Raw genomic sequence first — 26,449 nt, 5'->3', positions numbered from 1 at the left:
AGGGGAGGTGCCGAGGCTGACTTCTCAAATTGCTCACAATTATACCACCCCCTGAAATTTTGAATGCTGTTCACAATGTATTGCTGGGTTACAGACGCTTCAGGTTACAGATTCCACTAACCCAGAAATAGTACCTCGGGTTAAGAGCTTTGCTTCAGGATGAGAACAGAAATCATGCAACAGCAGTGGGAGGCCCCATTAGCTAAATTGGTACCTTAGGTTAAGAACAGTTTCAGGTTAAGAACGGACCTCCAGAACAAATTAAGTTCTTAATCCAAGATACCACTGTATAATGAAACAGTTATCATGATGTGGTCTTCAAACAGGTTTTGAATGATGTATCATTACATCACACAGGCCTAGCAGTAATAGCTCATTTCTCAGGCCTGAACCTCTCCGATCTATAGATTTTGTAATTGGGGCAATGGAAATCTTTTATAAAAGAATAAATTTCCATTAATTTCTGGTGCTGCCCATCTCTTTTTCCCACACATGGACACATAACATTACTACTACTAGATGAAGTGTTAATGGTTCTTTCTTGCATTTCAAACATTGCCAGTGATATTTTTTGGAAATATTTATTGTATTCATTGGCAAAAATTCTGTACAAAATCGAACAGGGAAAGCAAGTGTGGCATTAGGGACTGCTTTCATCCACATCCTTGTCTGGATCTCTCTCTGGATCATCATCTTGTTGCTGCTTCTTCCAGAGTTTAGCCATTGCAAGCAGTTTGAGGTTGGGCTGATTGGCAGCATCTTCTGGGAAGATGTAATCATAGTATTCTTCCCAGCCAGCATCAGACTAGAAGGAGAAAAGTTAACATAATTAGACACCCAAAACATTATGCCTGCTTGCTTCTTTATCAGACATAAATTTTCCTGCTCTCACTAGTGTTTCCATGCAATAGTTGATGTTTCATAGACAGTTTAAAATAGCAGCACAATAGCACTTCATGCTGCAGATTAAGAAGCTGAATCTTTGAATGCCCCCCTTTCCAGAAAAAGCTGCCCATGGAAAACTAGTGCCAGGGAGAAGCCTAGGCTCCACTTGCCATGTGTTTTAGGAAACTTTTATATTATTACTTGTGTGAATACTTAGGTTTTGGTTTGAGTGGTTTTTAATTTTTATTGCATACCACTTCAAAAGCACTGCTATGAAGCAGTACACAAATTATGGCTGCTATACATGTGTACCTGATAGCAAGTCCTACTGAACAACAGAACTTATGAACAAAATTGAATGGTAAATCAATGAATTGTGTGTGCGCACAAACACTTATACACTCCACACAGCCCACACTAGTATAGCTCACACAAACCTTCACTTGATTCTGCTGGTGTATAAATTGTTTCTTGAAAAGCCACCACCAAGCACGCAAAGCCAGGTCTCCAGCTTGTGCTCTTACCCCATCTTCAGCCTGAAGTTTCCTCCTCTTCTTGACTTTCTCTGGCATGAGTTTGTCTACCCTCTCTTTGCTGGATTCGGTTCCAAATTCCTCTTCAAAGTTTCTCCAGGATTCCAGAAGCATAAGCCTCTCCTCTTTTTCCTCACAATTTCTCATTGTTTTATTAGCCTCTTCATATACTTGCCGACACCGTGGTAAGCTGTCATCTTTCCCTGCTGAGAGTTCAAACTGAGCAAAACTGATCCACACCTGCAGCAAAACCAAATAAGTCCATATTAGGGTATATGGCAAATCTTTACACAGGAAAACAGGCTGCCAAAGGGTTTAACACGAATCCATTGTTATATAATGCATATCAAGTGCTCTGCTCTGGAGCTGTATATATTGCATGCAGCGCTCATAGCAATGAATATATTATAGATGTAAGAAAAGGTGCTTTGGATTTTTTATTCTTATTAAAATGGAGCATTGAATTAAATTATTTTATTTTATTTCTGAGTGTATGACTTAGAAATCAGATTGCTCTCAAAAGCACACACAAAAATAACAATTTTAAAAAAACTGGGTAAGGAAAGGTGAGGGAGAGAAAGTACCATCTGACCAGAAGAATTGTCATACATTTTGAATGGAGGAACAAGAGATATAGGGGATCTGCTAAACAAAGACTGTATTGCCCAGTAGCTTCAGGGGTGATTGTGAGGGGTGTCTGGACAAAGGTATGAAGATGTGGATTATGGAGCAGGTCTCTAATTTAGTCACTCCCTATACCAGAGGCATTAAAACGTAAAATGATGGATGGCTGAATTCCCTATCCACATTTCCCCTCACTAAACTCCGCATGACAAATGTCATGGATATGACAGGTTGTAGCTCCACCTTGCGGCCAAAGACAGGAAAGGCAGACTGTTTATTGGACCATCACTCCAACTGGAAAAAATGCAAGCTGTCCCTACACTGTTGGCAACATCTAACAGTGGTACCTCGGGTTATGAACTTAATCCGTTCCGGAAGTCCATTCTTAAACCGAAACGTTCTTAAACCGAGGCGTGCTTTGAGACCTCCTGCCGCCGGTGCGCTTCCACCATTTGGATTCCGTTCTTAGACCAGGGTAAAGTTTGCTAACCGGAACACTACTTCCAGTTTTGTGAACTTCATATACCAAATAGTTTGTAAACAGGGCTGTTCTTAAACCGAGCACCACACTATTTGCTTTTCAACACACTGGTACCTCGGGTTACATATGCTTCAGGTTACAGACTCCGCTAACCCAGAAATAGTACCTTGGATTAAGAACTTTGCTTCAGAATGAGAACAGAAATTGTGCTCTGGCGGCATGGCGGCAGCAGGAGGCCCCATTAGCTAAAGTGGTGCTTCAGGTTAAAAACAGTTTCAGGTTAAGGACTGACCTCCAGAACGAATTAAGTTCTTAACCCGAGGTACCACTGTATGTAGTAGTAAGTTGGCTTCTTTGCTCTATTGGTTCCAAAGCCCTGAAAGATGGATCAGTTTGGGTGTGGTGTGGGCCATGGTGAATGCTCTTTAAGAGCTCGGTAAGTTCTCCTGGCCTATATTGCCCCAGGCCTTAAAATTCTGTAGCAATTTTAAAGGCAACCCCATCGAAATAAACTCATTCATTTTCTAAGCAAACCAGAATTAAATTAACCGTTCTATCAAGGTAGCCTAAATTACAAGCTTGCTGACTTCTCCAGTGGGCTTACTTAAGCTTCAAAAAAACTGCACACAGCCTTTTGCACCAGTGAACTACAGTGGAATCTAGTTCTGCCTAACCAAGTACATACCTTGACATGCTGCGTTCTTTGAAGCAATCGCCGATAAAGATTTCTTGTGTTCTCATATTCCTCTTGTTCAATTTCAAAGTCTATGTAAGATTTCCAAAGAACCTAGTAGGAAAGCAGACAGGCCAGTTATTAAGGTACAGCAAAGTGAACATTCCCACATAAATAGGTTGTCTAGGCAATCAGCTGCAGCAGACCATTGCACTTTGTATTCAAAATCCAAATCTGTTTATTACTCCCATATTAGCCGAGTTATAATATATTCCCTCCAGAGAAAAATATGTTGCAGAGCATGGCAAACTCCAGCACCCCTCTTACCTCTGGCATGTCTAATCGTGGCTGGCCAATAGCCAACTCATATATAGCTCTGGCCCTATCAACATCACCAAGAATGGTTTCTAACTCTGCAAACTTGATCCATGATGTGCAGTTTTCAGGTGCAAACTCTAGAAATTTCTCATAGAGTTTCCGGCAACGATCAAACTCTCGTAGCTGCAACTCCAGTTCAATGTAGCCTTTAAACAGTTTGTTCTTTGGACATTTACCTATGGATGTTCCCTGTAAAGAGTAGAGTCAGAAATTGCCCAAAGCCTGTTAGAGAAAGAGCACGAGATTCAAACATGCGTTTTTGAGGCACACCCAAAATTACAGTGAGTGGCCTTCTAAGGTCTGATTCTCACTCCCCGTTTTGACATGCCCTGACAACTACAGCTATCATGGTTAGAATGTTGTATTTTGGGGCTGTTCAATATACTTTACAAAAGAAGGTCAGACCCACCAGTAAACGTGTGCAGGAGGAAGAGACAAAACTTCTGGCACCTCAGAGAATCAAGTGGTCCAATGGCTAATGGTGGTATAAAGACACTTCCTTAAATGAAAGTCAACTACCCTGTGGTGCCCATAGTGTCGATCAGGTCCCGTGGGTTCCTTTTCCTTACCAGAACTTGGTTAAAGAAGCAAACTAGGGATGAAGCATTTCTATAGGCTAAATCAATTGGTCAGGAAGGAAGTGCCCTGGCCCTCCCCTTCCAATTCAGCTTAGAAACCCCATTGGGTAGATCGGTTCATCCCTGGGGACAAATGCAAATGATCACTGGTAGAAGGTTATCTATGGCATTGGGAAATGCAGTGTTACACTTAACCCTCACTTCAACAGCTAACAACAAAATTCAAAAACTGCCCCTTGATAAAATATGGAAGGATCTTTAGCTGTACCGACTAACCATTTGAATCAGATACTTTCAGTAATTGTATAGCCCCATAATTATAGAATTACAGAGCTGGAGTAATACTGTGCTTTTATATGAAACCAGATAGCAAGTTTTGTTAGCTGTAACTGTTGTTCAATATGCAAATACAATTCAATAAACATTTTTTCTTTAAAAAATCATGACAAATCATGACAGATCAGCTGATCACCCTCATTGTATCACAAAGGAATTAACTTGGGCAATCACTTTATTTTCCTTACCAATGCTCGCCTGGCAAACTGGAGATTCTTCTGTCTTATTTCAAATTGAGCATACAACAGCCATATTTTGGCAAATGTAAACTGAAAAGAGAAATAATATAGATTCTCTGAGAGCAATGCCTCCAATTCAACTAAAATAAAGTCTTAAATATGCCAAAGCAGAAAACTTGTCCCAAAGAATGGTTATTAACAAGCACAAAGCATTTTCCCTTATAAAGAGTTTTTTTGAAACACATGGAGTGTCCAGTGCTTTCTTTTCCACTGAATATTTTGTTTCATAAGTTCAAGAGTAACAATTAATGGATGCCAGTTGCAAATAAATATTAGAAAAGCTTGGCAGTTTCAAAATTCTTAATTAGTTTAATAAATAGAAGTAAATACATTGCCATATAATATCACTCTCTAGGGACATCCGAAAATGTTCTAATTTTCATAGGCAATTTTCCAATTCAAGTTTTCCCAGAGAACTCACGTCATTGTGTAGCTGTCTTTTTTTTGTCTCTGGCAAGCCTATGTTCACTTACCTTCCTGCGAGTCCCATGGGGCAAAGTGTAACTTGTTTCTGAGTGGATGTGAACAGGTTTAGACTATGGGAGAAATCAACTGCAACCAGCTTTTATTGCTTCAGTGAACCATAGCCAAAACAGGGCCAATATTTCTATACAAGGGGACTCTTGAACTTAGAACTGAGGTGAAAAATGACCTCCACTCACACATGTACACCCTTATGTACGAACCCCAGGCATATAACAGAATGTAGTACCTTTTTATGAGGAATGAGTTCAACACAAGCTTGATACACTTGTCTTGTCCGCTCTGGATCCTGAGAAAGAACACATTCTATGTCACATATTCAGAACAAATGCTTCTAAGCAATTATATTCAGAATGCCTCTTAGGAAAATTGTCTATATTGATGCCTGTGTTAGTTATACTACTTAAACCTGTACTCCTACTCTAGAAACCTAGACCTGCTTACAGCTCTCCACCATCAGCTTTCCCCCCTCTTCACCTTCTCTTCCTGTCCCCATTTCTCCTCATCCCCCCTTTTACTCTCTAGGGGGTTCAAAATATAGCTGCTATACTACTAGTTACATCTAGATATTGGGCACATATCACACCAGTGGCTTGAAGTGTTTCAGTGTTTTCTGCTCCATTTCGGAGCACAATTCAGACTCCTTTAAAGCCCTATACAACCTGGGGGCCCCTTTTTCTCAGAGACCATTTTCTTGTACACCAAACTGCCTATGCATTGAGACTGTTTAACAGGACCTCTGGAAGTAACCAGAGGGTGAAAGTAACGCTAGGGGCTCCTTTCCCCTCTTGCACCATGGCAGTGGAACTCTTTTCCCAGAGAGGCTCACATGGTGCCCATGCTGTTATCCTTCTGGGCACTGGGTGGAAGCCTTTTTCCTTCCAAGGCTTTTAAATAAATGATGCGTATTTTTATCTCTGTTTTAGTTTTTAAATGCTGCTTTTAATCACTGTTCTACTGTTTATGTTGTTCTGATTGTTACTGTTTTTAAATTGACAGGGAGGGGGCAGAATTAATTGAAGGGCAGCAAATGGATTTTGCCCACTTGAATGAGTCATCATTTATACATATACACATATATACACATACACACAAAAAAATAGTAATTTATTTAAAATAATTCCATAGGTAAACACAAGTCACATTTGGTTATTCAGAAAATCAAAGAAATTCAGGAGTTGTACCTTTGCCTCTAGCTCTTCATACAGTGCATAATTGATCCACAGATAGATATACCTCTTCCAGTGCCTCTTTTCTTGAATTGGAGGAACATTGGCAATGGCTCGTTCATAAACTTCACGTACAGCATCAGGATCCGCATCACTTTCCACAAGCCTCAGGTAATCAAACCAGGCATCATAATTATGTGGATTAGCCTTTAAGAGAGAATAGAGAACTTCAGAAATACAAGCTCTTAGAAGTATTCTGGAGATGGCAGTTCAGGGAACTGTCATAAAAGTTTATGCTTCCATTTGCCCCCAGCAGTTGCTGCACTCACTTTCACTTCTTCTTCATATTGGAATCTTCTCTTGCTAACTATAATATCCTCAATTCCTCGTCGATCCCCAAACTTCTTCTCAAAAATGGTGTAATTTTTGAAGAGCTCTTGAGCTTCATGCTTTGGGATTCTGTCCAGGGCGTATTTATAGATTACTCTCACCCTTTCAAACTGGAAAAAGCAACAGCTTAGAAAGCACGGAGAAATATGCTCTACATGAATGCGTAGTAAAACTCTCTGGCACAAGGTTTTCAGTTAAAGGATAGGCAGATGATCTTGGGAAAGAACCCTGACTGAGACCTTGAAGAATAAACAGTACAGGACTAGATGAACCAACAATCTGACTCCGTGTGCACTGACTCACAACTCAAATCCTCAGCCATTTCTCAGAGTAAAGTTCTACAAGGCAAGAGATACAACTGTCAACTTGAGCATATAACAAGGTTCTCATTTTGCTCAAATATATATAAGCTAACATTTTTTTATAAAACCAAGAAGTCCAATATAAGTTCTATGTTGCACTGTGGTCTAGTTGCTAGAAACTGACAACAGAAACAAATAGACCCAAGTCACAATACTTTAACAATTTATTTGGAAGTAATGTTCTACTGAAATAATGTTATTTCCATATTAAACTTGTGTAGAACAGTTGAAGGAGCTGTGATGTTTAGCCTGAGAGGAGAGATGAAAGTCATCTTCAAATATCTCAAGGGCTGTCACATGGAAAATGGAGCAAGCTTGCTTTCTCCTGCTCCACAGGGTAGGAGCTGAACCAATGGCTTCAAGTTGCAAGAAAGGAGATTCCGACTAAAACTTTCTGACAATAAGAGCTGTTCTGACAGTGGAACAGACTCCCTTGGGAGGTTGTGGACTCTCCTGCCTTGGAGGTTTTTAAGCAGAGGTTGGATGGCCCTCTGTCATGGATGCTTTAGCTGAGATTCCTGCATTGCAGGGGGTTGGACTAGATGGCCCTTGGGCCCCTCCAACTCTACAGTTCTATGATTCTATAAATCATGCCCAGTATGTAAAATTTTAACTTCCCCCCCCCCCATTCCCACTTCCTCCCCCAACCCTCAAACTGCCTTGAGATACAAGCACAGATGGATGGGAATCTGGCGGTGGGAAACACTGATTGGGAAAGGAAGGTTTTGCAGTATCAGTCAAAAACATACTTTTGATTGCAAAATGCAAGCTATATTTTCTAATAAGCAAAATGTTACCTCTTTCTGGTTCTCTTCAAATTTGGCAAAAGCTACATACAGATGCTCATTCATATGTTCTTCCCCAAAGAATTCCACTGCTCTCTCAAATACTTTCCTTGCATGGGCAAAATAACTATGTTTTTCTTCAAAACGGGCATACTTGATCCAGTTCTTAACATCGGGATGCACAATGACAAGTGGAAGATGTTAAGGAATTCAAAGTATGAAGAATTTCATTTTCACTTCTAACTTTTAAGAATAAAATGCCACAAATATATTATGCAAGGATAACAAAAGGATGGCGAAGTTTTATATTTCATGGGGAAACAGAATGATTTAGGATACAGATCTAAGATTTTGGGAAACTGGTAAATGCAGCAAGACTCAAATAATTTTTTGTTGTTTTTAAATCTCAATCAAGCTGGCAGCACTTTAGGGGCACCTTTATCCTATATAACCTCCAATACACTTTTGTGCATGTGGGTCCTGATGTGAAAGCAAATCCCTTCCTTCCAATGTTGCATGCTTTTCACATGTTTAAGCACGTCTCCTGTTATGTTACTCTCAACCCAACAACATTCAAGATAAAAACTGGTTTCTTCAAAACCTAATTAATACCAGGCAGAATTAGTGAAAGCATTGCGGTCACTGAGCATAACTGAATGCACAACGTGGTCTCATCCAACAGGGAGCCAAGGTGCACCTATGTCTGCATAGGATCATGCTTTTGGAATGGTGTCTTTTGCTGCTAAGTTTCAGTAGCAGATGAAAAGGTGACACACAGGGCCTAATTGTCTCTGAAGTGATACACTTGTATCTGGCCTCTAAGGATTCAGATGGCAAGAGAATAATCACATGACTGAAGGCTCCTTCAAAGTAAAAACAATATTCCCCAACATAGGAAATTAGCTGTCAGGAAGACAGGTAAGTTAGTTCCCTTCTCCTTCAACATCCAAATTCCTATAATTTCTACATTCCGCAGATAACCAGGTTGGAAAGATGCTGCTTTCATTTGGCCTAAAGACAAAATGTGAACAAAGCAACAACAGAAAAGTAAAACATTAGGCTGAAATAGAAGCAGCCTCAAAAGGATATATCTCTCATATATAGAGCGTGCTCTGTCCACCTCCTTGTACCTCAGCTCAAAGTTAATGTAAGAATGCCAGGATTGTTCTTCCGGCTGCCATTCCATCCAGCGCTCAAACACCTGGCGGGCTCCAGCAACATTCCCCAGCATCTCTTCCATGTAAGTGTATTTGTACCTTTCCAAATAAAAGCAACATAAGAAGCTTAACCCAGGCTAATCACTCTCCACACATAAGTCTATGTTCTAGTTAATATTTTTTTTAAAAAATCACATATGGTTCCTGAATACAGAGTGCTTGCACATTTGGTATCTAGCACACCCAAGTAAGGATTCCTATTCTGGATCCTGGTCATCGCCCAGGGCAAGCAAATAGTTCACCAATAACCATGCAAGATGCAGTGACATCTCTTTTTCAGAAAACTATATAGAATACAATAAATACACTTTCCAATACAGTATTTATTTATCTTTATCAAATACTTTTCAGATGATCAGAAATAGATGCTTTGTCACCCATTTAGAGAGGAAGATATACTCTGGTTTACTGATTTGTCTGCCAAGCAGCAAACCATACTTCGCTTACCAGAACTGGTTGACTCTCGGTAGAGTAGTAATAGCACGATCCCAGATGTTTCGGGCATGATTAACTTGGCGGTTCTTCATTTCCATCTCGGCATACTTCAGCCAAAGGGTGACATTGCGGTAGTCTACATCTAGAGCACGTTCGTAGATGGAACGAGCCCTGAGAGCAAAACATTGTTGAAATTAATACATGTGTGATTCATATTATAGAGAGCTGGGCACTCTAAGTCATTCATACGGCTGGTGGTGCTTGAAATGCAACTCTTAACAATGTACCTTTGTACTTCTTTGAGGCTTTCCTCCCATTGTGCGTACTTGATCCAGTTACTGATAACTGTCCGGTTTTTTCTTATATTATCTTCAAAGGTCTAGGGAGAAAAGTAGAGTGTGTAACTGTACTGTGTAACCAAAAGGAGATTGGTAAGGAATTTGACTGTCTGAGTTCTGGTGTGGTTTTTTTAATCATAGAGAAGTATTCAGTCATGTGATTTAAGTCCTGCACACCTTAAGGACTGCCTGATTCCTTATAACCCTGCCTTTATCACGGAGGTCTTCAGGAGAGTTTGTGACAGTGGGGTCCCATGGCTCAGATGCACAACTATGTATTCAGTATTGTGGGCCCAACTCTGTAGAATTTCTTCCCAGCTGAGATCAGACAGGCCCCCTCCCTGTCAAACTTTTGGCACCTTTATTTCAGCAGGCATTTAATTTTTTATGGCTTTACCTATTTTATCTTTCTTGTATCTTTTTAACTTTACTGTACACTGCTTAGAGACTAAGGTGTTGAATGATATATGTTGTTGAAAGAATAATGACAAATACTGAAATGCCACTATTAAAGGATAATTTTATCAATTGATCCACTGATAGCACTTCTCAGAAGCAGCTATCTTAGAGAACACTACTTTTCTTATATATCATCATGTTCCCCCAAAAACCCAGCAAGTGACAACTGCATATGAAGATGTGTTCTTAATAGCTAGCGAAAGTCTGGAGTAGCTCTTCCACATGTATAGAACTCCTTCCTCTTGAGCATCCCTGGAATGAAACCTTTTAGGAAGCAATGTATTGTATGGTTAGCATCAGGCAGCCAGACTTAAGCCATGCAGGGAAAGGGTTTTTTTAAGGTTACAGTATGTTTCAACAAGTTACTACACATCAAGAGATTCTGGGATACAAGTTCAAATAAATAAAACCAAATATTTAGCATTCGATAAGCATGATGTTTACTTGCCTTTCTTTTTCGAAGTTTATAGTCATTTAGCTCCTCTTCATCTGTGATCTTCTGTTGAGGAGGTGGGGGGAGAAGCTCAAGCTCTCTTTCTTTAGCTTCTCTTAAAAGTTGCTCTGCTGTGATCTGTACCTCGGCTGGGGCTTTGTTTTTCACCTGGGGGACAAACCATTTCGTGTAATGACATATTTTAGCATTCTATGCGTGGCGGTAACAAATGTAATTCCACAAGTATTCACTATATATATATATATATATATATATATGTAAAATATTTTATGTAAAAGTACCAGAAACCTCCTGTAATTCAGCACAACACTGCAACAGATATTCTTAATATTTTATTTTACTCTTGAAAGTTACCTAGAGGGTTTCTTGTGAAACAGAAATATATGCGCAAAGTCATTTTTTAAAAACCAATAAAGTTCGCTCATGCAGTGTATGTGATGCTATGATAGAAATGTTGGCCATGACAAAATGCAATCTTTCAGGTCAATTTGCCTTTCAAAAATAAAAAATTAAGTCATTAACCAGAAGAGGAATTAACCCTTTCTTTACACTCACAATGAGTTTTTACAGACATTGTTTTTGCTGTCAGGAGCAATTTCTCATTAAAAAAAGTATCCTAATAGATAACTGTACATTTTGCACGAATCACAATGATCATTAGGAAAGGTAGAATTAATCAGCATGCCCTCTACCAATGCCCTGCCATTTAGATGGTGGTTGACTGCATGCAGTTTAACACAATGTTGCCAGATAGGGCAGGTGTTGCCTCTGAATTCAACAATAAAAAATAATGTCAACCTATAGTTTTACTGTGGTCACAATAAAATCCTTTTTGGTCCACTTGTTTTGTGCTGCTCAAGACAGCAAATGGTTGGGTCACCCAAAATTTGCTTAATAAAAGGGTGGTGGCTATACTTTATTTCAACTTCCCTTTCAGGGAGGGTGGCAAGATACAAATGACTCCCATTCGTTTTAACAGTTGTGAAGGAAAAGAAATTTCAGCAAGTGCAGCTTTTCTTGCTTTCTGCACAACAAACTGTGCCTGCTAAAGTTTCTTCTTCTCTAAAAAAGTAAACAAAACTACTTTATAGCCCGCGTCTACTCAGAACCAAATCCCACTACGTATAACCAAACGTGCATGGAACCTAAGCCTGGTCCTCAAAAGCCAGCCCCAGTCCAAATGTATTTTTGTGCTTTTATACTGTAAGCCATCCTGTGATGCTTGGGTGAAGGGTGGCATAGACATTTAATGAACAAAACAAAACAAAAACCCTCATTTAGGGTTTCAGTATTGTCAAACCTAGTAGTGTTGCTTTACTTCTGAATAAGCATGCAACTCCATGGGGAAAGGTTGTATTTGTGTGGCTGAGCCAATAGCAGGTATCCCTCCTATTTTGCTGTCCCATTTTGCAAGTGGCAAAAATGAGGGTTTGGCACTTGGACTGCCTTCCGGAAGAGTGAAATGAGGGGGCACGAAATTCACTGGTGGCATCAGCAGCAGTGTTCTGCTGGTGGTCATCATCTGGGTTTTGTTTCCCCCCATGATCCTCCCTCTGACCAGACTGATGTCATGATGCAGATCAGACTCATGAGGGAAACGGGGGGTGGGGGTTACAGCTCCCAGGCTTAGTTCTTAATTATCACTGCCTTATACTTGGGGGAACTTTGACCGCATCCTCTCCTCTTACTTCAATGCACTAGGTCTGTACGGTGGAAACATTGCATGTCTACTCCGGTATTTCCTGTGGGGGGGTCCCAGGTCCCCATCTTCTTCTGCATCAGGTTGCGCCTGCCTTCCTAAGCATCTTTATTACTACCACTACTGTACTATCATAAGGTTCCCGGAGGGTCGCCTAATCCAAGCCCTGCCATGAGGGAATCTCAAGCAAAGCATCCACGGGAGGCCAACCAGTGGGACCCATTTGAGATAGAGTTAGCTGACTAGAAATTGGTGCCTTTTTTAGAGTTTTATTTCCCACTTGCCTCCTCCTTCCTCGTGCGTTGCATTTGTATTCATTTGCCTGTTTGTTTGTTCATTAGAATATAAGCCTGCGGGCGGGGAATGTCTTGTTTCCACTTCACGTAAGCCTTTTGGGGCACAAATGCTCGAAGGAAATCAATAGCACTCGGCCGCCCAGAGCCCGAAGGAAGGCTCCTGCCTCCCCCTTGTCGGTCCTTGCCATCTCTCTCGGCTTTCACCCGCCGCCGCCTCCCCGCCTGCTTCCTCCCCCCAGTCAGCTTCGCTCGGGAAGCAAAGGCCTCCCGCGCCCCACCTTCGCCACTTTAGGGATCCGCTGCTTCCCGGCCGCCGTAGACGCCATCTTCCCCTCTCGTCTCGAGCGGCTCTCCGCCCCCGCCCGTTTAACCCCGTCAGCATCCCAGCATGCCGCGCGCGGCGGGAGGCCGGGCCTCCGCGTCGCCATAGCAACGGCCAAGCGCGTCCGAGCCAGTTCGCGGGCGGAGCGCGGCAGCCCCGGCTGGGCAGGTGAGTCCCCGGCTGTCACCCCCCCCGCAGAGGCCAGGTGACCCTCAGGGATCCCCGATTCGAAGCTGCTGCGGCACCTGGTCTGACCCCGCCATTTGGGAGCCCCAAGGCCGGCAGCGTGAACAGGGTTCCCGGGCAGGGCTCCCTCATCCCGACCCAGACGTCACGCGCGGCGACATGTTGACACCTGAGGCGAACCCCGAACTTGCTGCGGGGCGGGATTCGCCCGGGGTCGGTGCAGAGCGGCCCCAGGAACAAGGGAGGAAAGGAGGGAATCCAAGGCCTGGCGGCAGGTGGAGACCCCTGAGGGGGGCAGCCCCCGCCCCTTCCTCCCCAGGGGCAGCCGTGGGCGAGGCGGGCCTGGGCGGGATCCTGCTGCCCCGGGAGGCGGTGGCCTCGCTTTGCTTCAGGAGTGGCTGAAGCCCCTTGAGGTGCTGGCGCGGCTAAAGCTGCAAGAAGAGGGTGGAGCCTCTGTTTTGGTGTTTATGTTAACTGGGAGGCTGGCTCTCTCTCAGAAGTAACTTGCTTATCTTGGACTATATTCAGAATAAGAAGTTAAAGGTAACTGAACAACATTGCTAGTTGTTGGTTTGTGTGTAAGAGCAATGTGTTGGTTTGTATTTATGCCGTGTGCTTTTTTGTACCGAGTTTAAAGACAATTTGCAGTAAAACTTTGGAACTCTTTCATCCAGGGTGCAGATCAGAGAACTCTCCTCACAATAACTCCACCATCTTTCTCTGTTACATAAGGTCTGTAGAACAGCCCAAGAACAGCAATGAGGTGATAAAATTCAGTATTGCATCAGCCTGCAGGTTGGAGATGCTCATGTCTTGTAATGATCTCCACCTAGTAAGCTAGTGTCGGAATCTCCACTTGGCCAAGCTGATAAAGCTCATCTTCCGGCTGGCCGAGTCCTTCGGAATCGCCCTCCGACGAATGATTAATGACCTGAGCCTCTGATAAGGCCTCAAGGCACGTTCCCCCATTCAGCAGAGTTCCCAGCACAGGGAAGAGACGAGAGGTTTGGGCTACATTGCAAAGAGTTTTATTATCCTAACTACACAGACAAAAAACACATCCGCTCTCTATGAAAGCAGAGAGCAACTGAACAAAGGAAACAGGAAACCAGTAAACATCACATCCGTCTCCCTTCTCCCGTGAAACTTCCAACAGTCTGGAAGCCCTGGAATGTAAACAGAGTCCTGTGACTCCAAGCAGCTGCACAGTGATAAGAACAGAAACTAACATCCTCCCCCTTTCTGTGAACACCACTGGGCAGCGTGTCAGTACAATCTCAGTACAAACCCAATTTCTCTATACAGGTTCAGTGCTGATCCCTTGGAACAACCTTGGACAATAAATCAGCAGGAATTTCATTACCTGGCATGTAGGACACCGTTATGAGTCCTTTCTGAACACATTCTCTAGCATGTTGCAGCTTCAATTGCAAGTGCTTTGTGCTTTGCTTACAACCTTCAGAAGTCAGCAAAGCCAAACATGCTTTGTTGTCCTGATAAACCTGGATTGGACACTTTACATGTCTTTACACAATTGTAACAACCATTCACAATCCACAAGTGAATAAGACAGTGCATTCAGTTCAGCTTCACAAGAACTCAAGCTAACTGTTGTTTGCTTCTTGCACGACCAATCAAATAGACCCTGATTGCACATGTAGCAAACTCCAGACGTGCTTTTCCTGTCTGTAGTGTCACTTCCAAAACTCGCATCAGAAAATATCTCAAGACCACCAGACTTCTGATTGTTAAACCTCAGTCTGTAATTCATAGTGTGCACTTGTTAGTGTAACCTTTCATGTTTTTGACTCCTTTTAACACTCCAAAAATTATCAACTTCCTTCTCTATACCTGAATGTACTTGAGGCAGGCCAGTTCTATGCACACTTCACTTTGAAATAATTTCCATTCAATACATTTAGGCCTACTCTCCCATCAGTTTGCACAGACAGCTACTTCAACTGCCATTCCTAGAGTTCTGTAGTGGTGCTAAGGACAGTAGCATAACCTTACAAAACTAGGGATTCTGGAGAAATTTGGTGGGATTCCTCTCCTGTTCTCTATTTCAGGTGAATTCACCTGATCCACACCACCTGGATAACAGACAGATCAGACAAATTCTTCATAGGAATCTACATACACATACCCAGAAGTTCTATGAGTTGCTCTGAGTGGAGTGCTCCCAAGACCATTTGTAGCTCTGTTTTCCACTCTTATCACAAGAACTTTGCTTCCTAGCTGCTCCAAGCAGCTATTACCAGGATTATAAAAACTGTAAATGGCAGACTATGTTGTGAAAATGTAAGTGGGGGATGGGGGGGATCCAGAGGTTTGTGTGGTTTTTTATTATCACACATTTATGCAGAAATGGGATGGAAGGGAATGAGGGGCAAACCATGCAAAAGGGAAACCAAACAGAATTAGACTGATCTGTCAGTCTCTGTACAAAACGGTAACTCCCATTATTTAAGTGTGACAGCTGACAAATACAAGAAGACTCTGTGGTGGTGTTGTAGACCTGCTTTGTGAAAGCAGAGCAGTTATAGAAATTCTGTAACATTTATTCAGATAAAGCATAAATCACAAATTTCCCAATCCTAACCAAATAAACGTCAGTCTACAATTCTAAGTGAGCTTATTTCATTGTAAGTGTAGGTTTCATTCAAATACGTCTGACCTACTTTCAGGGAAATGTGGCTAGTATCTGGCTGTTGAAATCATTTTATGTTTAAATTTTATAAATTCATTTTTGTGATTCTCAGTGATATGTTTTACTGTCAGTCATTTATTTGAAGAATAGGAAATATTTTCTTTTATTTTTTGCTGCAGAATGCACAATGTCTTCACTGTCTCCTGCAACAGCATCATCTACCCCACCATCTTCTGTCATATTCAGTGCTAGAAGAACAGAATCCGATGATATTCCTAATATTGTCCAACACATGAAATACAATACAGAAAGATTATTTGGCAGAATTAATGTCATCTATCTTTTGTAAGTAGCAACATTGCAACCATTTATAGTGCATCTAATTTCCTGTTAGTTGTTTCATTAACAAAAGTTAAATGTTTGTTTTACAGAGAAAAAGCCAATCTTGCAGTGACTTTAGTTAATCAGAAGAATGTAACTGTTGCTCATGCTGTATTTCTGGACTATCCCAACTGGGATGTTGTTGATCAAGCCAATTGGGAACAGTACTTAGAACAAAATTACGTTCAAAACAAGTGTACGGTAAGGAACATTTTTTTTCCCTTCAAAATGTTAATGATAAAGGTTTTACATATTGTGTGTGGTCATTGCAGAGAATAGACAAGGCCCACTTATACTGTGCATGCTTGAGTACAGTAATCTTAATTGTCCTGTTCAAGAAGGTAAATGTGGAAATGTACATGACACTAAGCCAAACCACTGCTAAGCATTAATGAGCAAGTGTGCTGCTCCACAGAGTGAAAATGCAGCCATTTCACTCCTGTCCTGCTCCTGCTGTTGCCACAGTACGTGGAGCTAAGCCATGATTTGGCTTAGCATTATGTGTGAATCTCAGCTTTTGGTTTGTCTTATTCCAAGCAAACCATAAGTAGTAAACACCAAATAAACTACAAGCCCTGATTCACATATAATGCTATGCGTCACTTTTAATAACATAACAACAGCAGAACAGGGGATTAGTGAGGCAGTCTGGTTTTTGATCTCTGTACCTGTACTGCTCATTTATGCTAAGCCATATTTTGGCTTAGCATTATGTCCAAACCAGGCTATTTTGCTTTAATTCATTGATTCATTGCCTCTTTCCTGTGGAATACCTAATGAATATATTGGAGAATAGCCACACTCTTCATTGGAAAGATGTACTACAGTTTGAAGATAAGTGGAAATAAACATTTTCTTGGTCATAAGCCAAAGGGGGTGGGATCTATAGAATCTAAGAAGAGGCTTATTTTACACTCCAACTCAAATCCTGTCTGTCTATTCTACTGATCATGTCAAAACCATCCTCTGTGCATGCTGGGCTCTAAATGGTAAAAGAATTTAGAAGACTCCCTGAAGTAAATAGAAAAAGTAGAGACTATCAAATGGAACTTTTCTTCATGCATTTTATATATCTCCTTTAGCAGCTAATTTTCCCAAAGTGTTGGTAGAGAGAGGAAGGTATAAGATAAGAAGAGAAAAACAACAAAAAGCCAAAGTAGGTGGCACCTGTATAATCTCCACTCAGCTTTCTTTGCCTATTTGTGGAGAAGCCCCCACAATTCTGAACAGAGCTGAATTTACACATTGATGTTACACTCTTCACATGAAAATGCTATCTAGCTAGCATGTGCACCCTCAAGTTTTGCTGTCAGAAGCATATACATGTCTTCTAACATATATTCTCACTGCCACTATATATAGCCATCATAAGGCGAGCAGGTGGCGCTGTGGTCTAAACCACTGAGCCTCTTGGGCCTGCTGATTAGAAAGTCGGTGGTTCGAATCCCCACGATGGAGTGAACTCCCTTTGCTCTGTCCCAGCTTCTGCCAACCTAGCAGTTCAAAAGCACACCAGTGCAAGTAGATAAATAGGTACCGCTGTGGTGGGAAGGTAAATGGTGTTTCCATGCGCTCTGGCACTCGTCACGGTGTCCCATGGCACCAGAAGCGGTTTAGTCATGATGGCCACATGACCTGGAAAACTGTCCACAGACAAACACCAGTTCCGTCAGCCTGAAAAGCGAAATGAGAGCCACAACCCCATAGTCACCTCTGACTGGACTTAACCGTCCAGGAGTTCTTTACCTTTTTTTAAGTAGCCATCGTATATTCATAGTAAACTTCTATAGTGCTTCTGGTCTTGTTCTGATCTACCACTTACTCCACTGTCCTGCAACTGCTCCACCTTATCTGATCATGGGCCCAGCACTCATTGTAGAAAATGCTCCTTTTTGCCAATTATTTTTATTGATTTTATTAATTATTACAAATCAAACTGAATTAATTTCATATAATACAATTTCTTTAAAACCAGTTTCCCGCTCTCGTTACATATATATATATATATATATATATATATATATATATATGTCCAAGATGTATCCCCATTGCTTCTGCACTTCTCTCTTAGTCTGTAGCGGACATCACTTCGCTTGCCACTGGAATCAATTCATTCAGCTGCCCTCTTTATCGCCTTATTGTGGTTCAAGGACCCGATCCCCCCAAAGTGGAATGAATACACAAGGACACGTGATATAAGGTTAATGGGCAAGAAAAAGGCCACAACTTTATTGATTACAGCAAATGAAAAGGTATTGGCTTAGGCATTGGATTACGTCAGCTGACTCCACCCCTCAGAGAGGGGTGAGTCTGAAACAAGGGGGGTTTATTCACCAGTAGGTGTAGCCTGTTGATGCTAATCCAACTATAGGCTCTCCCCTGATGTCACCGAGGGTCGTGCCATGGCCTCCCGCCAAGCAGGCATTGGACAGAATACACGACCACCAGATTCCTTTAACGGAATACCCAAAAATTGAAGGCATAGGTGATGGCCACACCTAGCTCTTTGACACCACAACACATTAGTCCAATGCCTAACCTACCCACCAATACCACAAAAGTTGTGACGATTGCTACGAGGTAGGCGAAAAAACCCAAAAGCCTAATGCCAAATGGAAAAATTCCTACCAGGCCCCCCGGACAACAAGGGCGACCAACCTAAGGTCCATAGCAAGGCCAAGGAAAACTAAGACCCTGAGCTAAAAGGGAGTGGAGGGTGGGTGACTTGCAACGGGATGATGAAGAGTGAGGCCGAGGAGGGGCTGGCGCCACAGCATTTAGGCTGCTGTACACGCCCCCTCGGAGGCACCTGGTTGGGTGCCTGCCGATGGGGGTGGGCGCCAGCCCAGGTGAGTGGAAGGCAGGGGGCTAACGCCCCCTGCTAGAGGTGGGGCTCGGGTTCCCGCCCACAACCACTCCCCTCTCTTCCAGGAGGAGAGTCTTTGTAGAACATGCTCTTGATCTGGTCTTTCCTGCTGAGCAGATCATGAGTGATCCAGCGGTAGAATAGATATGTGTCACCCTGCTGTCTTGTGAAATTTGGATTGCTGAAACTGACTCCCACTATAGGGGTAGGGTAATTAAGATGGTCCATCTTAGGAGTTGCTGGTTTCCACTCAAATTTAATACTACAGTTTATGAAGGTCTTGTGGAGATGGTTAGAGCACTTTCTGGTCAAACTTTATGGGATCAGTTTCACTTACTGCAGGCTGATGATGTAGATAAGATGTCTGCAAGGTTTGGGCTAACCATATGTTCCCTTGATCCTTGCCCACGATGAATTCTAAGATCTAGCAGGGAGGGAATTGATGGGTACGTCCTGGGAATTGTTAATGCCTCATTGCTGGAAAGACTGATGTCCTCCCACTTGAAAGTATTGGTGGTGCAGCCCTTCCTGAAAAGGTCCTCCCAGCCCCTGATAATTTTTGCCCAGTTTCAGCCATCCCTTTCCTGGACAAGCTGATTGAGAAAGTGATGATGGTCAGCTGCAGACATGCTCAGATGGAACAGATTATCTGTTTCAATCTGGGTTTGGCAGCATAACATCCTTAGTCATCCTCTGATGACCATTACTGGGAGGGAGACTGAGGGAAGTGCTACCCTATTGGTTTTCTTAGCAATATTCAGCATAATCAACTACAGTATTCTCTTGGAGTGACTCTGTGGCTTGGGAGCTGAGGCACTATGTTACAGTGGTTATGTTCCTACCTGTTGGCTCGCTACCAGAGAACTTTGAGGGACTTAATATGTTGGGGTGTTATTCAGTTGTTGTTGTTGTTATTTTGATCATGTATTTTGTGGTTTTATATTCTGATTTTATTCTTTGAACTGCCCTGAGACCTGCGGGTATAGGGTGGTATATAAATTAAATTAAATAATTAAACTTATGCTTGGGTCCTTGGCAGTTGTGGCTGTGGACCCCCACAGGGTTCCATTTTGTCCCCCATATCTATGTGATACCACGGGGAGACATTTTGGAATATGATGTCACCAGTGTGTTGATGATACCCTGCTCGCTCTCTCCATTCCGCCTGAATCAGAAGAGGCTGTACAGGTGATGGACCATTGTGTGTGGCATTGACAGTGATGGGCTAGACTAATTAAAATGAAACTGAATCCCGACACGACTTCTATACTGGTTCTCTGGTTCCAAAAGTAGGCAGGTGGCCTGTTCTGGATGGGGTTGCACTCCCCTAGAAGGAATAGGGGCATATCTTCAGGGTCCTCCTGAATTCTAAGTTCTCTCGAGAGACCCAGGTGGTTTAGTGGTGAAGACTGCCTTAAACTCAGCTCTGGCTTGTTCACCATATGTTCCTGGACCTGGGCAGTTTATATACACTGGCTCCCAGTACATTTCTGAGCACAATTCAAGCTGTTGGTGCTGACCTTTAAAGGCCTAAATGGCCTTGGCACTGTAAACCTGAAGGAGCGTCTCCACCCCAGTTGTTCAGCCCAGACACTGAGATCAAGCTCACTATGAGAAGTGAAGTTACAAGGAAACAGGCAGAGTGCCTTCTTAGTAGTGGTGCCCACCCTGTGGAACGTCCTCCCATCAGTTGTCAAGGAGATGAATATCTGCGAGCTGTTGGGCCCAATTCAAGGTGTTAGTGCTGATGTACAAGCCCTGAAAAGCTTGGGGCCCAAGTACTTAAAGGGGGGACACCTACGCCAATAGCTGCCAAACCAAGTTTTTGAGATCAGTGAGGGAAGCCCTGCCTTTTGATATGACCCATGGCATAGTGGTATGAGATAGGGCCTTATCAGTTGCAGTTCCTCATTTGGAACTCTCATTGGGGAAGGTGTTTGCCTCCCATGTTGACATTTAAGGCATCAGTTCATCCCAGCTTTGGAGAATGGAGCCCAGTGGCTAAGGGAAGGGTTAAACTTTTGCCTGAAGCTTCTCTCTTGAAAATGTTTGCCACTGCTTTGAATATAAAAAATAATACAGCCCTCGAAATAGTATATTGCTCATTAAAGGTCTAGCTCCACAAAACCATAGCTGTTAATCCAGTATCTCTTTAGAGTATGAGCTGTCCTCAGTGCTGAATAGCAGCAGGGGTCAGCAACCTTTTCCAGCCATGGGATACCTCTATCAGGAGTTCTGTGTTTATTCTGGCAGCCCTGTGGAAATTTAATCTGTATTTAAGCTAGTTTATCTGCAAACCTATATTCACTTGCTTGAGAGTAAGTTCTTTGGAATCAATGGGCCTACTTCTGTGTAGGACTCATAGGATTGCACTGTTATCCTTGCTAATGAACATAATTGATACTATTGCACTTTAAATAGATGTTTTTAAATCACTTAATTCTGTAGCTATCTAATTATGTGACTATTATGTTGCAGCATTTTGTACACATATTTTACAAGATCAGTGCCTAAGTTGACATTTTGCAATTTATTTATTTAATTGAATGGAAGTTGTGCTGAATTGTTTGTCTCTTTCATTCACAGCCTTTAAATACACTATTTATGCATCTTTTTGTGGCAACAGATGGATATGCTGTTGACTGTTGCCATGAAATTATGACGTAAGTTGATTTATATAGCGAATGTGGAGGTCCTGGTTGGTGTTTTAATTAAGTAAAAATGAAAGTGCTTAAATCCCATTTTAGCTGGTAGCATGTATGTACAAATATTCACTGGATTGTAGGCAATGCTGTTTTCAGTCTCTATTTTTAAGTTTTACTGTCACAAGGAGAGTCTTGGTTAGGTAAACAGGTAACTTCTACATTATCTATTTTAGTTCTCACAAGCATAACAACCTTCCTAGTGACAGACAAAAAGATCTGTGTGAATTAGCCACTGGTTCCAAGTATTTGCACAAACTTTGAGGTATTGATTCACATGCTGTGTGCGTGTGTCATAGAGACAGACGTTGAATTTTGTACTTGATCATGTGGTATTTGGTTCATTTTGTCTTCTGCTCAGCTAGCCAGTATTTGTGCAGATTGAACAGAAATTACAAGAAAAATACAGTCTGAAATCTCCAAATAGAGGACAAAATCAGACTTCTTTATGAAAAATAACGTGTGTTAGGTTAGCTTTGGAAACATTTATCAGAATGAAAATAAATAAATGTTTACTGTGCTTCATCATGTAGTACATCTTGCAGTTAATTCTTTCAATCCCATATAAAGTATACGGACTCAGTCTTTAATAGGATGAAGCAGATATCGTGACAGTAGTCCCACTTTGTTCAGTAGGCTGTGGGGCAGTTTCCTGTGGAATATTAAAAGTGTGTTTGGTAGAACTCATTGCTCCATTTAGATAACCTTGGCCTGAAATCAGGATAAGGCTGAATTACATAATACCTCTTAAGTTTCCTATAGCTCATACCTCAGTTTAATAAGAAACCTGCAGATTTTGCCTGAATGATTAAGCTTAATTTATTTGCTTCAGCCAGAGATCAGGTTGGTTTTCTGCAAGCTCTCATCTGGCCTTAAAATAAATTGTTTCTGGAATTTCTTCATCATTTGATGTGGTACACTTTCTCCTTTTGTAAAAATGCCTTCCTGTTTTACTATATCTTATTGCCCATCATAAGATAACAGAGACATTTCAAACACAATAACCAATATTTGAGTGCAAAATAAATGTTTTTCAAAGCTAAAACAGAAACTATTGCTATATACAATTCTCTTTTTTATTCAGGACTGTTTTTAAAACTATCCCAGAGCTACATTTCATACTTCTCTTTATACCTTGTGAGGAGGATTTAGGTAAGACATGTTGAGGTCCTAAAACATTTAGGGAGCTGGTGGCATGGTTTCTCTTGAATAGTTGTGCTTCAAGCAGAGGTGTGGGGTTTTTTTGCCAGATCATCTAAGGCCTAAATAATGTAGTTATTTTCCCAAACATGTTTTTCACCCCCAAGGAACAGCATCTATGGGAGGGATGGTCGGCTGTGGGGAGGGGACTACTTAATCTTTTTCCAACCACTTATTCATTTAGTCAAAATAAAAATAAAACCACCACCCCAGTTTTTCTGAGTGGAGGAAAAAAATATGAGGATCAATGGAGCCTTTAAAAATGAAATAAAATGATACATATCAACAAGTAGCTTGCAGTTGGCCTTCAAACTGCATAAGTGTGCACAGCTATGCATTGTTTTTTATTTTTACAATTTTACTTCCCTAAAAGTCCTGTAATATGGGCTCCTCCAATACACTCCTGGATGTAATGTGAAAGCTCGTCAGCAAACCCATGTTCCTGTGCCTTAGATGCATAGCTGTCAACTTTTCCCTTTTCTTGCAAGGAATCCTATTCAGAATAAGGGAATTTCCCTTTTAAAAAGAGAAATGTTGACAGCTATGCTTAGATGGCTCTCAATATTGGTAAAAGAGGAAGCAAATATAGTGTCCTACTATCCTAGTTCTTCAGCTTGAACTCCAGATCCTATATTTTACTTGGTACCAATATAAACAATTATTTAAAACTACTTGTCAATAATTACTGAAGCCCACTGATTTCAATGGGTCTCTTCTCAGTGCGACTCAGTTGGATACCACCCAAAATATCTCACATAGTCTCAGTAATTCTTATAACAGCAGGAGGGAGACTAAAGCTGAGATATAATGGCTTGATGAAGGCTCCCTTTTGAAATGAGATATTAAGCAAGCATTTCCCAACTTGCCCTCATGCTGTAGCCCCTATACAACACCAGCTTCCAATGCAGGATCGGGCTATAAGTATATATATTGTTAGTTCTTGGCAGTGTTAACATACTGGAAACCTTAACAAGTCATTAACTACATCTTTGCAAAACCTAGTTCTAAATTAACAACCAGGTAATTCTTTCTGAGTGGACATGTATAGGATTATACTATTTTATTATATTTTTAATATTATTGTAAAAAGCCATTCTATACATCTAGACAGAACATGCACTCTAAAAAATACTTATTGATCCGTACTGGATAATACCTGCCAAAAGTTGAGAAAAACAATGAACTAGTAAAATATTTTATAATAAGAGCATCTGGAAAATATACCATGATTAAATGACAACAGCAGGTCTAGCATATACTAGATATGGAAACACGTGTGTACTGATTAAGACAAGAGTCAAAATTTATAGAATTTTTCTGTCCTCTCTGATATCAACATTTAATATAAAAGTATTAGCTTGGGTTTGAGCTCATATTTTGTTCAAAAGCTCTTGGTAGTTATTCATTTTATAATGAATTAATAAAAAAGTATAATGAGGAAAAATTGAGAAACTAACACGAATCATCCAGCCTATCTTGGTTCATAATCCTTATTTCACTTTAAATATGTGATGTCACTCTTTATTAAAAATGTTCAACTAATAGCAAGATTTGTACCAGAAACCATTGTTTACTGAAGCATGTTTACTAGTGGCTGAAGATATTTAGTGCAAATCATGAATCATTTTCAGAATATTTTATTGTCTTCAGGCATAGACTTGGCAACTGCTTTTTCACCAGTGGAGAGCATAGCAGGTTCAACATGGGATTCTGACTGTAATCTGTATGTGTCACACAGGCACCAATATTGTCCCCAGCTGTATGTCCGCTGTGCCAGGTAACAGTTATGCATTATTATGTGATTTTTGTGATAGTTAACTTCCTACTCCCTTCTTCATTTGTAGCCTCACAAATTCTAAGTCAGTCATTTTCATATATACCTTTCATTCCTTTCCAAGTTTTAGTTGGGTCAATAATTTATATGGTTATGAGTTGGCTAATTTCCCTATGTTTAAATACGAAGTGGAATATTTTTTATATTGCAAAGAAATTCTGTATTACATAAGCAAAGAAACCAGTGATATTTCAGAGTTCTCATTCTCCAGCAATTTCTAAATGCTGGAACTTCCTGTGGCCTAGTTCTCACTGGGGCAGTCTTTTTGTGTCTGAACTCCAGCACTTTATTCTTCAGATGAGGGTGCACATGACTGAATGTTCTGCCACATTTTTTTTAAAAAAACCCCTTCTATATGTATAAAACTAAGTGTGAGGGAGAATCATTCTAGTTTCTAGTGTTTTTGGCTGGTTGTTTTTGTATGGAGGAATTGAACTCCCACCTGCCATTTGACGTATACTGGCCTGGTTCATCTGATATGGTACGCCAACCTATGGCTTATAGGGAGCACAAAATATGCAGGCTGCTGGCTCCCAAAGAGGAGCTCACAGTTGCTTTGCTTCTCACTGGTTCTTTTTGTTCCCATTCTGCACTGAACTAAGCCAAGGTTTGTCTTGTGAACCAGTCCGCTGTGTGTCTACCACCTTTTTGGCAACAAGACCTCTTTAACTTCAGCAAGTGTTCTCATTCATCCCATGCACATCATTAAAAAAAAATTATGAAGAGATTTATATTAAATTCATTATAGGATTTGGAGCATTTTCAAGGGTTCAATTGTCTAGTAGATTTCTGAAATAGTTTATTGAACTGTATGATATTTTCAAATACCAGCAAGCAATAAATGAGTTAGCAGTACCAAAATGGAAGAAACACAATAGTTAGTTCACCAGTAGAGGTCATCATAAGCCTTGTAACAAAGAACCTGTGCTATAGAAATCCCTTTGGAGGGAGGGGATTAATGAATGGCCAGAAGTACTTTTCATATCAGAACATTAACACAGTGTCTAAAAGCACTCTTTAGCTTTGGGTTTGTTTACCAAATTCAGTTTAATTAAATGCTAGTTAATGGCATGTCAGTTTGATGGGTGGATTTGGGGTGGGTGTATGGCTGTGGCAGGAGGAGGGCACTTTTCATTCCCTTCCATACTCCTTCCTTCCTTCCAGTTACCCCCCTTCTCCTTTTACTGTCTATTATTTCACCTTTCCTTTCTAGAGATGCTGGATGACGACAGTGCAAAAGAATCGCTAATCAGTCCCCACAAAGTTTGTCATCAGTGACATAGAAAACAGTCTATTTACACTGACTGGAAATGGCTCTCGAGAAGTTCACAGAGGTCTCTCCCAGTTACCCATGAATATGCCAGGGTTTGAACCTTGGACCTTCTGCTTGCAAACCAAGTGTCTCTCACATTGCTCAAAGAGACTCCGAAGGGAGGGAACTCCCATCTCTGGGCTGCAGTCAGTGCAAATAAGTATAACCTTAACTAACAAGGA

General features: G+C 41.3%; 2 protein-coding genes across 6 annotated transcripts in view; one reads left to right on the top strand and one right to left on the bottom strand.

The window, feature by feature from the left end:
- Positions 1–565: 565 nt before the first annotated feature.
- CRNKL1 (crooked neck pre-mRNA splicing factor 1) lies at positions 566–13,196 on the bottom strand. Its single transcript, XM_082234388.1, has 14 exons — positions 13,093–13,196; positions 10,814–10,966; positions 9,856–9,947; positions 9,581–9,739; positions 9,006–9,172; positions 7,929–8,107; positions 6,709–6,879; positions 6,395–6,586; positions 5,440–5,499; positions 4,677–4,757; positions 3,524–3,763; positions 3,209–3,310; positions 1,410–1,658; positions 566–805 (listed from the first exon to the last, which is right to left on the bottom strand). Exons 1-14 carry the CDS (start codon positions 13,138–13,140, stop codon positions 641–643), a joined length of 2,058 nt encoding a protein of 685 aa, XP_082090514.1. The 5' UTR covers positions 13,141–13,196; the 3' UTR covers positions 566–640.
- Positions 13,197–13,250: 54 nt separating this feature from the next.
- Positions 13,251–26,449, top strand: part of CFAP61 (cilia and flagella associated protein 61) — a 150,733-nt gene continuing 137,534 nt past the window's right edge. For 4 of the 5 annotated variants that reach the window (XM_082234208.1, XM_082234209.1, XM_082234206.1 and 1 more), the window contains exons 1-6: positions 13,251–13,304; positions 16,152–16,317; positions 16,404–16,554; positions 21,806–21,882; positions 23,006–23,073; positions 24,772–24,898. In XM_082234208.1, coding sequence (XP_082090334.1) covers positions 16,160–16,317; positions 16,404–16,554; positions 21,806–21,882; positions 23,006–23,073; positions 24,772–24,898 — 581 coding nt within the window. In that variant the 5' untranslated portion in view covers positions 13,251–13,304; positions 16,152–16,159. Of the gene's footprint in view, positions 13,305–13,991; positions 14,055–16,151; positions 16,318–16,403; positions 16,555–21,805; positions 21,883–23,005; positions 23,074–24,771; positions 24,899–26,449 lie in introns of those variants that run through there. The other variant, XM_082234207.1, reaches the window with a different exon arrangement.

Source organism: Podarcis vaucheri, assembly GCF_965113315.1.
Source record: "Podarcis vaucheri genome assembly, chromosome: 8".
In the NCBI taxonomy this organism is placed as follows: Eukaryota; Metazoa; Chordata; class Lepidosauria; order Squamata; family Lacertidae; genus Podarcis; species Podarcis vaucheri.
The sequence above is the reverse complement of the archived record's forward strand: the minus strand, read 5'-3'. Positions and strand labels throughout refer to the sequence as shown.